We start from the raw sequence: 14610 nt of genomic DNA, 5'->3' as shown, positions 1-14610 counted from the left end.
AGGAGCCAGGATGAAGCATGCTCCACATCTATGATGGGAAGTGAACTCTGTCCATCAAGGTAGAGATTTCCCAGCTAGTGGAAGGGGCATCAGTCAAATTAAAGACTTGTTTTAAGTGGTAGTAAGGAGACTAACGCTAACAGTCAGAGAACTGCAATTGTTTTAGAGGAAAATGAAGGCGGCCTGTGCCGTCCCATCAGTGGTGATGGGAACGGAGAAGAGGGGTGCAGACTGCAGTGAGAGTACAGCAGATGAATGGAGTTTAATGACTGCTTAGATGCAGAGGTGAAGGAGAGAGTAGCTCAGATGCCTCTGAATGCCTGTGGCTTCAGGAAGTGGAAGAGTTGCACCGCCATTAATCAGGTGAAGATTTGATCCCTGGTCAGGGAATTCAGATCCCACAAACTATAAGCATAGCCAAAAAAAGAGAAGCTAGTCTTTGTGAAAGAGCAACAGGGAGAACCCCAGCAGGGAGGCCCTGGTTCTAGTTATTCATTCTTTGGTCCAGCCCCTCTGTGTCCCTTTCTCCTGAGAGGACACAGCCCCCTAGCCCTCACAAATGCTCCACGACCTAAGCAGAAGCTGGAGTCGGCTGCTCTGCAACCAAGGGTCTTTATGAAGACCCAGGCAGAACTCTGCAAATATGTCGCCAGCTGTGTGAAAAGCGTTCTTCTGCATTGCTGAAGTGTTCCTGCAGCGTGAATGAGCGCCTGAAAGTGGTTTAAAGGAGGCGATTTCTGCCGAGGGTGGAAGGAACATCAACAGCAGCAGCCACCTGGCCCTGGGCGCCGCACTGTTGGTGGCCAAGTCGGGAAGCTGGGTTCCATCCAGGTTGGACCTCAAAGTTCTTAATTACTAAGCTAGAGGTTCTCAAACTTTTGAATCTCAGGATCCCCTTATGATCTTAAACACTGAAGAAACCAAAGAGTTTTTGTGGGGGTTGGATCTACAGATATTTACCACAATGGAAATCGAACCCAGAAATTTAAAAGATTTTAAAAGAACAAAAATCCATCACGTTAACATAAATATTTTTATTCAAAGTAACTAGTTTTCAAAACAGAAGTTAGAAGAGTGGCACCGTTTTACATTTTTGCAAATCTTTTATATCTGTCTTAGCAGAAGACAGCTGGATTCTCTGCTCTGCCTCTTCATTCAACACATTGCTTTGGTTGAAGGAAAAAAAGAAAAATTGGCCTTGTACAGACATGCAGCCGAAAAAGGAACTTTGTGAACCTCCTGAAAGTGTTTCCATTACTCCCGCAAGTCCTCAGCACACACTTTGAGAATCACTGCAGTAAATTAACCCGCCTCTCAGTTAAAGACTATTTAAGAGACTGAAGTAGTGTTAGAACTGGCAGTTCTGTCCACGGCCGAGGCATTTTAAACAAATTACAAAGGGTGGCGGTGGGGAAGGGCAACCTGGATTCTCTCATTAGCTCTAAACGACGCTGATTTCCGATTTGAGTTCACAGATTACTCCACTGCCAGCCAAGATGACACATTAAATTTTTTTCAAGTTCACTTTTCTAAACTAAAAAGAGAAAGCGACATGTCATACACAAAGTTAACACCTGTACAGCGCTCTCAGTTTATAAGGCCTCTTTCTGTGCCCACGTGATCCTCTTTAGTCTTTAGCAGCCACTTCAGGGAGGAGGAAGAGCTCGGAGCAGAGAGGTCACTCGCTCAAGATCACCATCAGCAGCCAGGCTGTGGACCAAGCTTCCTCAAGACCAAGCGACGTGCTCACAGGACGATCCTGCTCTGGCTCTGATGAACAAACCTCTCACTTTCAGAAACTGGCCTTCCACCCTAGAAAGGCGGTGGAGGTGGGGGGGGCCCTTGTGTTCACTTTTTGGACATACACAAGAGACAGCGTCTGTTCTAGAATCCAACTGGATTTTATTTGACACACAATACAGTATGGCTGCTGGAGTAGCAAACTGAAAAGACAAAGCAGAAGAGACACGATTCTATCTAATTTATAATTAAGTAACAGGAGGGCAAGTCATTCAATGGGTAACAAAAACGGTTGAGCTTGACGGAAGAACTCTCTTTTTCTAGTGCCCATACCTGGAAGACAAAGTAAATTATTAATTCATTCCTTATCGTGATTCCCTGTTTGAGACTGTAACACCTGCTAAAGATATATCCGCCAACCTGGTTAAAACTTTGAAGACTGGGTTACAACCCTGGTCTCTGCTCCTTTCATCCTACCTGCCTCCTGTAGCACTGTCCCTACCACCCTCGTCCTAGTGATGGTCCCCCACTCAACTGCACCCACCTGACTCTTTCCAGGTGCCAGGCAGATGCTGGGCAGTAACAGGGAGGAGTCACGGCTGCTGGCTGTGAAAGGGAGCTGCACCTGATGGCCAGTAAGCGGCTAAGACAGCTTGAGTCCTCCGCCCCCATCCCTGCGGGCCGCCTCTTCCCCTCAGCTCCTGTGCTCCGGCTAGTTTAGGGTAAGGCCCGCCCAGAGGACAGTAACTGAACAGCCTTCAGTGTCAAAATCCATCACCAGGTCCAATTACAGCCCTGAGTCCACTGAGCACCACAGGAGAACTGTCGAGAAGCCAGGTATGGATCTCAGGTCCTTTCTGATTTCCCCAGAGGCCAAAATTTGGCTCCAGAAAGACTGCAACCAATGGCAGGACATTTTTTCCACACGTAAGATTTCTTGAACACAAAATACATTATCTTAATCTTTTGTCCTGGTTCTTAGTGCGCAGTTCGCCTCTGATGAAAATACTTTGTTACACAGAGACCAGGGCACCAGAACTCTGCATCACTGCTGCCATCATCCTGAAAGGCTGCTAGATTCTTCAAGCACTCCTTATAAGAAATTCGCTTAAATATTCTCAAAAAAAGTCCTCACAAGGTAGAGCTCCAGCTTGTTAGTGAGAGTAACCTGAAAGTTATCCATCAGATTAAAGCATGCTGAAATGAAATTTGCTTCTTATGAATTTGTTTTCCCAGGGCCCTCATAACCACAGCCAGGCAAAATCACCAGCTGGATAAAGCGACAGCATCAAAGCCCAACAGAAGGATTCTTCACACCCCCTGCTTCTTAGGCTCAGCCCTGAGCACATGTATGGGCTTCGTGAGACAGTTTTGGTCCAAAATGGCACCCTGAGCCTGCTCCACAGCACAGTCAATTACAAAGGCCTCTTGAGAACTTAGAAAAGTGCTCTGCTTTGACATGCATTACATGTCATGGTTCCACTCAGAATGCAAACATTTCACAAACTAAAGAACCCTATTTACTGTTTTTCAAACAAAAGAATATGCTATAGGTCAAAATGCATATCTAAGTAAAAATCCCCCTTTCCATTAAAAATTTGATAAATTAACTGAAAATTCAACAGATAAAAAAGCGTTTCACAGAAAAATACAATAGGCATAAAAACAGATGAAAAGCAGCCCAACTTTACTCAAAGTTTTAAAAACTGCAATTGAAAACTAATTTTCACCTGGCAGTAGCTAAGATGAAAACGTCTGATAACAGAGCACTGGCAGGAAATGGAGAATGCAGTCTTCTGCTTCACTGTTTGCAGGGCTGTGAATTAGTACATACTCTTGGGAAAGGAAAAAATCTGACACTATCAAAAATAAAAACATACATACTCTTAAACCAGAAATTCCTCTTTTAGGAATTACTAGTACAGGCTGACCATTTGAAGTTTTGAAAATTTGCACGCCGTGTATTACTTACACGCTACTATAACTAACAGCAGCAACAATAATGATTTAGTTGAGATGGCCATAAACGGCTCTATCAGAATTAATCCCTTTGAGATAAACCAATGAAACGTGATATAATTTTAGCCCAAAGCAAAGACAGGTGACATTAGTTAGCTCCCGGAGCCTTATTACTGATGTGATTGTAGAAATATTTAATAGCCTGCAAAGTGAGAATCTGCAGGCTTCTACTACTACTACTTCCAAAGACCCTAGATGGCTGGGAAACTCTAGGCTGCAAGTTTCTAATGTTGGTTCACCTTATGCGTTTTCCACAGAGATGAGTCCTTGTCTAACTAACTGAGAGCTAGTTTATGAACCAGGCAAGTTCTATGCCTTCATCTTCTAAAACTGTGCACCCTCCAGCTTGATGTGAGTCCAAGAATGGCATTGACCACAAAGCCCAACCTTACATACAGTGTCAAACAGCCAGGGACACCTACTTTTGGAATTCCCACTCTCTGTTGTCCAACGGACACACCTGCCGTGTTTTGAGCCAGCGAGAGATGCAGTGGAAGTGAAAAGCATGCTGGAAGAAAAGATACATTTTATTAAAAATAATTCTGTGCAGGCTCAGCCATCTAAGGACAACACATCTCAAGGGGAGCAGGGTGGTGATACATAGGGGCTGGAGAAGAACCATGGTAAGCAACACACAATGGGAGACAAAAGGTCTACAAAGGGTTACACCGGGTTAGGTACCAGGCCACGGCTGATGAAACATCTGTGAGAGGCCTCGTTCCTACCAAATGAAGCATGGTGGGTGTTCAGGCAATGAGGTCTCTTCCCCTGTGCCTAAGGGAAGATGGAGTGGGGCTCCCTGGGTCTAGTCGGCCTGGAGGGAAGACTTGCTCTCCTCAGACACAGGCAAAAGGAGGCCGCCAATCATCTGCACATTTCAAATTCCCCACTCTTGGTCTCCAGCCCCCTCCCTACCTTGGAGAAGGGAACCCCAGGAGGAGAGGGTTCTCCTCAGCACGTGGCAGTGCAGCACTCCCGCTGACCACCCAGAACTGCGACGGGCACGTCCCCGACCTTCCACACCCAGCTCAACACTGCCCAAGGGACTCTATTTGCAGATTTGCTCAGAGGCATTGATTTTACGAAAGCCTGGTACTCAACAAGCCTCTAGAGGATGAGGGACTTTCTCTTAAAAAAGGAATCAGATAAAAAATCAGGGTAAGAGGAAGCAATGTGATGGGCACGCTGCATGCAAGCAGCTGAAAGAGCATTAAAGGGCTAATTGCATGATCAAGATGGGAAGTAAAAGGGCAAAAGTACCAAGAACACTGGGTGCTAACAGGGAATGAGGAGCTGGCCTTTGGATTTTGGGAAAAGGAAGTCTGTGTGTGAGTCAGTGACGAGCAGACACTGATCACAGCACCTGTGCAGTGATGCTTATCCTCCAGTCCTGCTCATGTGAGCAGCATCAGGATGGAGCAGCAAGGGTCCCCGCATCTGAGCCACGACAGGTCGGATGAGGTGGGGACTGGGGAGAGGTGCTGACACCCCAACATACAATGAAAGTTCGGGCAGGCCTGGCTCAGTAACAGCCCTGAAACCTGGTCAGAGTGTCTACCCAAACATGCATGGAACTTAAAACGGAGGCATTTTTTTCAATCCCCAGGCGGTGGGGACAGGCTCACCTAAGGGCATTCCGGACTCCCCTGTCCCCCCCAGCTGCCCCGCTAGTAGCTCTTTGCTGCGGTTCAGGGTCCTTGTGCTCACCCACCACCCCGAAGACGGAGGGAAAGAGGGGCTGCAAATGCGGCTGCTGGGCTGGGACAGCATCCCTGAACATCCTCGATCCCAGCTTTCCTCCTGTGAACAATCTAAGATTTATCAATGGGCATACCCAAAAGTCTCAAAACACACTGCCTAGTGCTACACTTAACAGGAGGGCTGTACACACCTGTTACCTCACTGGAGCCTGCAGCAACCCAGCCAAGCGTGTTGGGTATTATCATCTTCATTTTACAGACGGGAAACTGAAGCCCAGATGAATTAAGTGACGTGCCTAATTCACAGCGCCAGTCAGTATCATAGAAGACCCAACACGGGAACCCAGGACTAGTCCAAAGGCTTCAGGCACACCTGCTGCTCTTGGTAGCAGGTTCTCTGAGTGTGACTCTCTGAGTCAAATTTGAGGAGAAGCTCACTCCTTTTCCTTCCACCACAAAGGGACATGGTTCTCCCTCTACACCTGGATGCCACGGAGAGCAAAGAGCCCGATATGCTTCATTCTTTGTCCTCCAAGATGACAAACACAATCCCTTGACCAACAGGGGCTACTGTGAGGCTGCCAAAGGGGCTTGCAGGAGGTATTCTAAGCACTTTTTTTTTTGAGCAGAGAAAGGTTTACTGCAGGTCATGCAAGGAGATGTGTGGCTCATGCCCCACCCAAACCCTGAACTCCTCTAAGCATTTTTTTTTAAAACATAAAATCATTTCATCCTGATTATGATACTAAGCAGTCTACTAACAGCTCCATTTCATATGAGGCTTAGAGGGGCCAATACCTTGCCCGCAACTGCCTAGCAAGTCAGTCACAGAGACAGGGAGTGGTGGGTCTGACTCGAGTGTGGCTTCTTAGGCCTGTGTCATGCTGGGAGCTCTCTGTCCCCTGGGCACAGGACACCCGGACAGGACATTTTTAGTTCATATGACTGGGACTACATGGCTATAAGGATGAATTTTTAACGTGCTGGAAATAACATATTTGATGTCTATTATCCTTCACAGCTGTCACTCCCTGGAAGGCTGTACATTCAGTCCAACGATGCTGCACAAAACATTTCTGTCACGAAGCACATTTAAAAAAAAACCCAAATGCTATCTTGGTACATTTGCCCCCCACCCCCAACCCCGGCAACACACACAGCAATGCTCAATTTATTCACCTAACACAGTTCCACAAGACACTCAGCCTTTAAAAGAATCTGATAAGAAAGTAAAGATTACCACCAACAGAATGTTCCAATGATTGTGCCGTAGGCTTCGAAGGCAATTCCCAAAGATGAAGCCCAACAATGTTGCTGCCAATGCTGGTATACTCCATAGTTGAGACAAACTACTGCCTCTATAACTAATAATTTATACAAGTGAATAGTACAATGATTTAAAATGCTTTTTTTTTTTTGCTATCTGTGTACCTTTGGGGAGAAAGGTGGGCTAGTCTTTTTTTTTCCCTAGTTAGTTACAAGATGGGCAAAGCAGAAGTGGTACTATGTTTACAAGCCATGCTGGGAGGAGAAGATATTGCCTTACGTTACAGACGCCCCACGCCACGGTGCACTCTTCAGAAGTAGCAGACGCCTGGTTGGCTTGACATTCTATGCCTGTGGGAACAAGAGTGACACAATCACTGGACCCCTCGAGCAACCACCTTTGACCTCCAGCGGCTCTACCCACTCGTGAGGACATGACCGGGGAGGGGGTGGTGGTGATGGCCTCGTAGGGAACAAAGTCGCAAGTGGTTAATTAGTCATGATTGTTTTTTAATGAATGTGGAAAGGAGTGACGAACAGAGTAGGCAGAGCTGTGACTTAACAGCACGCTCCGCAAAGAATTCCTCCTGAGTCAAAAACAGAGCAACCAGGAAAGGGTGCTTTCTAATTCTGAACGTGACCTGACTTGTCCAAATGACAGCAATTCCTCCTAATGTGGTAAATTTAGTAAATTCTTAAAGCCACCTCCTAACTCTTGGTGTTCTGAGAACTGGCGTCTTCTCTAGGCAGGGTGAATGTTTGCTCTTGGGCCCTTATACCACCCAGGTCTGCCACCTGAAAGCCTCACTGACAAGCTCCAGTCCCTGAAGGGGTCGGGCAGACACACGGAGCTGGGACAGAGCAAATAAAAGGGGGTGCAGAGGGCTGTGGACGCTCTGCGCGAGGACATCAAAACTCAGGTCATCAAAGCACCGTCAACACAGCAAGTTTGTGAGGCCGACAGGCTGGAGAATTGGGGGTCACCAGCTGTGACGCCTATTGCCCTGAGATGTTTCTGACCAGTGAGTGGAACAAATTACTGCAAACTACCCGAATATCCATTTCAGAGGGGGAAGGGAGAAAACTTAAATGGAATGAAAATTTGACTGAGATCAAGGATGAGTAAAGCTCTATTGGGGATAAGTATTCCAAGAACAAGAATTAGTAATGTGTAATTTGCTTTCTCTGAAGGTGGTAACTAAATGAAGTCTTCTTTCTGATGAATAAAAAGCTTTGGGAAGGACTATTTAATAGGAAGCAATTATTTCAAACTTTCATAGGTGGAAGATAGTAAAACGGTAAGAAAATAATGCTGAGATGTTAACTTGGTCTTGGGAAGCAATATATAACATAATAATGCTTTTCCCCCATCCTTCAAAAATATGAATGGCAAAGGATCTGAAATCACAGAACTTCTTTGCTACCCAGATTCACAGTTTAAAGAGAGGAACTGGTTTTCCTTCTGAAAAAAGTGGAGAACCTAGGGTCTGTGTCATATACTCAAGAATATATCGGGGGCACCCCCCTGGTGGTCCAATGGCTAAGACTTTGTGCTCCCAATGCAGGGGGCCTGGTTTGATTCCTGATCAGGGGACTGGATCCCACATGTTGCAACTAAGACCTGGCACAGCCAAATACATAAATGAAGATTTTAAAATATTTAAAGGAAAAAAAAAAAAAAAGAAGGCATGGGGGTGGTGAAAACACCCTGTTGAAAGAGATGGCAAAAGAGAAAATCTGATGTTTTTCAAGTGGAGTCCTCTCACTCAGAGGTGGACTATGTATTAAGAAAGTAGCTAAGTAAGAGGCACAATTATTATTAAATAGTGAAACTGTTTCAAGGTATATTACCGTGTTTAAATTTTTCTAGGTCTACATATTTTTAGGGGGCTGTCTTTCTATGCCAAGTGCAAAGTAGGCTCTCAGTCTTTGAATAAGGAAACAAAAATGCTTCTATAAATAGAGAGAATGGGGGCCTAATAGTATCTATTTTTTATCAGAAAATTCTTAACAAAGAACAAAAATAAACTGTACAGCACAGGGAATAGAGCAAATATTTTATAATAACTTCAAAGGGAGTATACTCTATACTTTCAATCACTATGTTGTACACCTGAAACTAATAAAATATTGTAAGTCAACTACACTTTAACAATAATTTTAAAAATCAGAAATAGGACTGCAATCTAGAATGCCAGATAAAAGGGGATAAGGCATGAAAAATTACTAAAGTGTTCTCAAAGATAAAATGTTTTCAAGCTTTTGGTTCAGAGAGTGAGCATAGGGGTTTAGTTGTTTGCTTAAACAGGGGAAGGAATTGCTCACTGCCAGCCTAAAGCAGACAAAAAAGCAGTACTCAACAGGCTCTCATCAGACCCCTGCATTGGCAGAAGTGTATTTCATGTGACTTACAAAGCTTGAGGACTTTAATACAAGGGCCATCACCACCAGAGGACTGCTAAAGAAGCAATAGCTTCTTCCCAGAAGTGAAGAGATTTCACCCTTTGAAAATACTGATGGATCTTTTTTGTGGTTTTAGGAAAAGACTAACTTATGGGCAAAGGCTGGGTCTAAGCACTTCTGGACAACCGTTCATCTGGGACAAGATTACCAGAGGTAATGGAGAAAATGACACCTAGCAGATTGTATTTTTCAACGACTCTTTAAAAGAACCAAGAAGCAGGGTAATGCAGTGAAGTCCGAGGCTATAGTAGGACATACAGTATCAATCTGGATGCCAAAAGGGAAGTCTTCAGACCAAGAATGCTTTGTAGGTGGGTTCAACTGGAGCTCAGCCATAATTACTCATTTATTTACAACTATGTACATAATTATTCATTTAACGCCAGGCCAGAATTTGTTAGAAAATGGCCACTGCTAAATCAAGATTCTTATTTTCATCTTTAACGAAAAGTCTTTTTACAAGAACCATAATTCATTTTTGAAAGGAAGACAAGCCCAGTTGCAGCAACCAGATTTCTCTTTAGTGTCTGTAGTAAGTAGAAGGGTATGTTTCATAAGGGTAAAGACCCGAGCCCAGTCACTGTTTTATCCTGGAGCCTTGCAAAATGCCCAGGGTGTAAATATTCATCAAATGAATAAAACACATGACGTGAAATTACTTTGTTATAGGAGTTCAGTGCTCTCCTTCTACATCTGACATTTAAAATATATGATAAAGCAGGTGTCTATCTAAAAGCCCACATCAACCCCTCAAGAGTTCAACACTAAAAGACAATATCAATAGCCTTTGTCACTGTCTTCTCAAGAAGTGCATTCTCTTGCAACCACAGAGACACACACTGACTTAAACACAAGAAGTTAAAAAATAAAAGTCAGGATTATATAAAATCATTAAGTATTTATAGAAACGAGCCTCAAGAAAGTAAAATTTTCTCTGGGTACAACTCCTTGTGAAAATGAACAGCTGGAAAAAAAAAGGGGGGGGGGAGCATGTAATCAAAAACCCCACCCAAGCACATGTAAAACCGTGCGTGTGTTTTTCTGTGATGGATCTTTTCTATCTCCATCAAACATCATGGTAGCCACTGATCTACTTTGACTGTTGTGGGAAAAAGAAAACAGGGTCAAAATTCAAAGAAACCAAGGGCAGTAAACGACCAATACAGATCAAGACTACTTTCCAACACGAAATATTTGATTTGTGCTTTCCAAGTTGCAGTGATCACAGACTGGTCCCCTATTTTGTTTCTGTTCTTCACAGAGCAAGCACCTAGGGAGAAACTATCATGTACTAGAAGACGACGCCAGATACTAGGAACATAGCTGTAAATAACATGGAATTATAAAGAGCCAACTAAGTTAAATGACTGCCACAGAATCTCAAAGGAAACTATAGGACATCTTGGAAATATTGAACAGAACTGTTCTAGCTTGTGTTTGTGTGTATGCAAGTATGTTCAGGGCATCTTTGAGCAAGTTTAAGGTGAGATCTGAAGACCAACTAGGGGTTAGTTCTGCATGATCTAATAAGTAGCCCTGGCCACATATGGCTACTGAGCACCTGAAATGTGGCTACTCTGAAATGAGATGCACTGGAAGTGTAAAATGCACTTTGAAAACTTAGTATATAAAAAAATAAAATATTTCACTTTAAAATATTGATTACATGTTGAAATTAAAAATATCCGGGATATAGGATAAAATACAAACCATGTTTAACTTTATTAATATGAGCATCAGAAAACTTTAAATTATGTATGTGCTTGCATTTTTGACTTACACTTAGACAGTGCTGAGTCAGATAAAGATAGGGGCAGAGTAGTAGAGAAGAGATGGAGAAGATTCAAACAGGATATGTAACGGTTGTAAACAAGACCATGGGCACTTCAAGAATGGAGAGAAAGTCAGAGGAACTACCAGAGTAAATCAGGACATCGGCTCAAGAGAAAGCTGAAGAGACAGGTAAGTCGTTTAAAAATAAGTTATAACTTCAATTCTAGAAAGCTGCACATTCTCTGCACTATTTCTGATTTCAATCAAACCATTTTAGTATCTGGATGAAAAAATGACTGTTCCTGGTGTGATCAACATCCTGGCCCCCATTACTATAAGGATACTAACTTCCATCAACAACTAGAACCAAACCTACTATGTGTAATGAAATAGGTGGAAATTGAAATGAAATTTCTTTAGAGCAAAGAACTGACCACCGAGGTGTCGGCAGTGATGTCCTTTAACTACATTTGGGACTAACACTGAAAATCCACTCTTGGGCCTCTTTTCTTCATAAATTTTACCCAGAAAAAATTAGTGCTGGACAGAACGTTTTAGCTCAAAGTTAATTTTCTTTCTTTCACTGTTTTTGCCTTTGAGTGTGGTTACATTATGGGAAATAGGATATAGTCAACAGGACCTGGGTGTCCACAATTCACTCTAAATGTGGCCCTGCCATCTTTAGGTTGAGTAAATTTATTCTGAAAGATGGGTATGCCTGCAGGATATCATAAAAAGCTACTTTATTGGAAACTAGATGTAGAAGGCCCCAAATGCTCTGACTGTATTTCTTCGTGAAGAAGAAAATTGGTCACATCAGGATAGCTGCAATCTCTGTAACCTTCTCAACTTCCCCCCATCCTCCTTCAATTACTTACAAAGATCCATAATGTGGTTCCTGCAGATGGCACAGTTATCAACCACAATATCCCAGGCCCAGAGGGCTACTGCATTCCACTGCAAGGAGAAAACAGTGAACAATGCACTCCGCTCCTCGTAACACAGACACACATACAACACATAAACCACACACACTCTAGGATTTCATGCTGCACTTATCATCTTTTTGGCCACAAGGACCACTAAACAAAAGACCTGCTGGATATTACATTACTCTTATTTATTATTTCAGAGAGCAAGAGCTACACTATGCACACCCATTCTCCCAACAGCTGAGTATATGAACACAGAAATGGATGTCATCTTTTTATTTTTACCTACAGTTTAGGTGGCCATGTCAATGCAAACAAATCAGGAATAATATATAAGTGCCTGTTTTAGGTCTAATAATCACAAACTTGAATTACTGCACAGGCTCTCCTGGCAGTTGCAGGAGAGCTCAATTTCTGCATAAATAAATATCTGCTCTTCAAGGCAACTCTGGAAGCAGGAACAGGGGAAAGCAAGGAACAGAATGAACTAAGATGATGATTGGATCATAATAACGGGTAATCATGGGATAAGCGGATAACCAATCACCCAGTGTCAGTACACACCAAGGTCATCACTTAAATCTTACAAGATAATTGCACAACAAACTTTAGAATTTTGTTTCCTATCTGCTTAGACTGTTATATTTAATTTCCCCAAGAGTTTATCTAAAAGTAGTATTTAAGTAACTCAACCTTCTGACTTCTGCAATTATAAATATCCCCAAACTCCTTTTCATCCACGAATCTGGGGCCACTTCCTAAACCTTCATCTCTTTCTAGCCTAATTCTCAGTGTCTGGTAACTTCTTCAGTACTTTTCACACGACAGCTTCAACTTGGGAGGAAAAAAAAAAAAAAAATCCTTCTATTCTTCAATATGGCTGCTGGCTGTACCTGAGCATGCAGTGCCCACAATGAAACGACAAAAAGCACCAGGAGGTGGAATACTGTCAGGGTCTAGCCAGATGTTCCAGGAATAACATCTCCCCTATCTCAGAGTCTTCATTTTGTACAGATTTGTTTTGTTAGTTGGGAATCGGCACTTTTCTCCCAGATTGTATAGTTGCAAACAACCGTAAGGCATTTCATGCAAAAAGACACGTTCCACACATTTCTGCTTTTCCATTTCTACCAGGTCGTTCACAACTAGTACTCAACTCTCGCTAAATGACACAAGGTTTGAGCTCACTTTTTTTTTTTAAACAAATTCCACCATGCCTTTTTTTTTTTTTTTGGACAGGGAGTTTCTGGATGTAACCGCAGGACTGGGGCAGCTTTGTGACAAACCTACAGACCTCTCAGAAGAGCCAAGAGTTACACTCGAGACACTTTTAACTCGGCAGGGGCGAGCACCGGAGAGGGCTAATGGAGGCCTCGCTTAGGCGAAGACCAGGTCGTGGTCCGTCAGGACTCCAAGTTTCGGACAGGGGCAGGGCACGGACATGTCCAGCCCGGGTCCTCAGAGGCCTCCAATGCGGTAGGACCTCAGGTTCCCGGCTTTCGCCGCACTGTCCCCATCCTCCACCCGCCGCAGGGCTCCAACTCCCCCCTTCCCCCTACCCCACCCGCTCTTTCCCCACCCCTCCGCCACTCCAGTGACAGCTCAGGCGCTTGGCTCCTGCAGCCAAGTCGCAACCGCGCTATCTCAATAAGCACTTCCGTGATTGGCCCCTCAGCCTCCGAACGAAACCAACACCGCCACGGACAGTGGGCCGCAGCCACGCCGATCAATCCTAAGGCCCGCCCCCCGGCTTCCTTTCCTGGTACCCTGTCCCAGGAACGCCCTGAAATGAAGCCCTTTCCTCCGCGCCTCGGTCATCCTCGGGCCTGCCAGCCAGATCCGCGTCTCTCTAGCTTCCCTGAGGAAGGCTCTGGCGAGACCCAACCTTTTTCACTTCAAAGCGCTTCTTGCCCGCGCCGCTGTTGGTGCCGCTCGGGGTATCCACATCCATCGCTGCCGCCATTTTGGAAACACACGCTCTGTCGGCCGGCTACTGCGCCTGCGCGCCAGAGCACGCCTCGCTTCCCCTCCCACCCTGGCTGGCACCTCCTCCCTCACCCCACCCCTCACTGGCGCGCTAGGGGCAGGTAGGGGCGGAGCGTGTAGCCACGCCCCTTAAAGGCGCTGGCGCTGGTTTCCCCCACCCCACCCCCTTCACACACCTACCCCGCGTTGGCCGGGAGGAGGCGGAGGCCGGAGTGGCTGGGGCGGGGCGGGGCGGAGCCGGGTCGACGCGAGCTAGCCGGGTGGAGACGTTCGTGAGGACTTGCTCTTGCCGCCCTCCCCCGGGAAGCCCCCAGCCACACTCTCAGCTGGGGCGGCGGCTGCTTCCTCCGCCTGCACCGCGACCTGCAGCACCGGCTCCGCCTCTCGTTCCCCGGCGCCGCGCAGGCCCCCCCTCCCCCCCGCCCGCCGGTCCTCGTCGCGTTCTTCCGGGGAAGGAGCAAGGGTGGGCGTCCCGCCTCCTGCTGCCGCCAAACCCGAGACTTCACACTGGGCTTTCCAGATACTGATCGGTTTCTGAACCCGGCGGAGGTGCTTACCCTCCCTGGAAGGCCGTTCGATATCCTGATTCCAGTCGGGAAATCGCTCAGGATTCAGTGGGAAGATGGTCTCCCCGTCCTACCCAGTGTCCTCCCCTGGACTAAACTGAATAGGCATTCTCCAGCCTGCCTTCACCTGCCCACCTGAAAGAGGTGGACGGAGGAGGCTTAGGA

General features: G+C 45.4%; 1 protein-coding gene across 1 annotated transcript; it reads right to left on the bottom strand.

Annotated features, from left to right (window-relative positions):
* Positions 1-1014: 1014 nt before the first annotated feature.
* Positions 1015-13896, bottom strand: RBX1 (ring-box 1). The gene is made up of 5 exons (XM_020876880.2): positions 13779-13896; positions 11840-11918; positions 7006-7076; positions 4182-4267; positions 1015-2073 (listed from the first exon to the last, which is right to left on the bottom strand). The coding sequence occupies exons 1-5, from the start codon at positions 13854-13856 to the stop codon at positions 2061-2063; spliced, it is 327 nt and encodes a 108-aa protein (XP_020732539.1). The 5' UTR covers positions 13857-13896; the 3' UTR covers positions 1015-2060.
* Positions 13897-14610: the final 714 nt, after the last annotated feature.

This window comes from Odocoileus virginianus, chromosome 23, assembly GCF_023699985.2.
Source record: "Odocoileus virginianus isolate 20LAN1187 ecotype Illinois chromosome 23, Ovbor_1.2, whole genome shotgun sequence".
Taxonomy (NCBI): Eukaryota; Metazoa; Chordata; class Mammalia; order Artiodactyla; family Cervidae; genus Odocoileus; species Odocoileus virginianus.
This window is presented reverse-complemented; position numbering and strand designations above follow the sequence as displayed.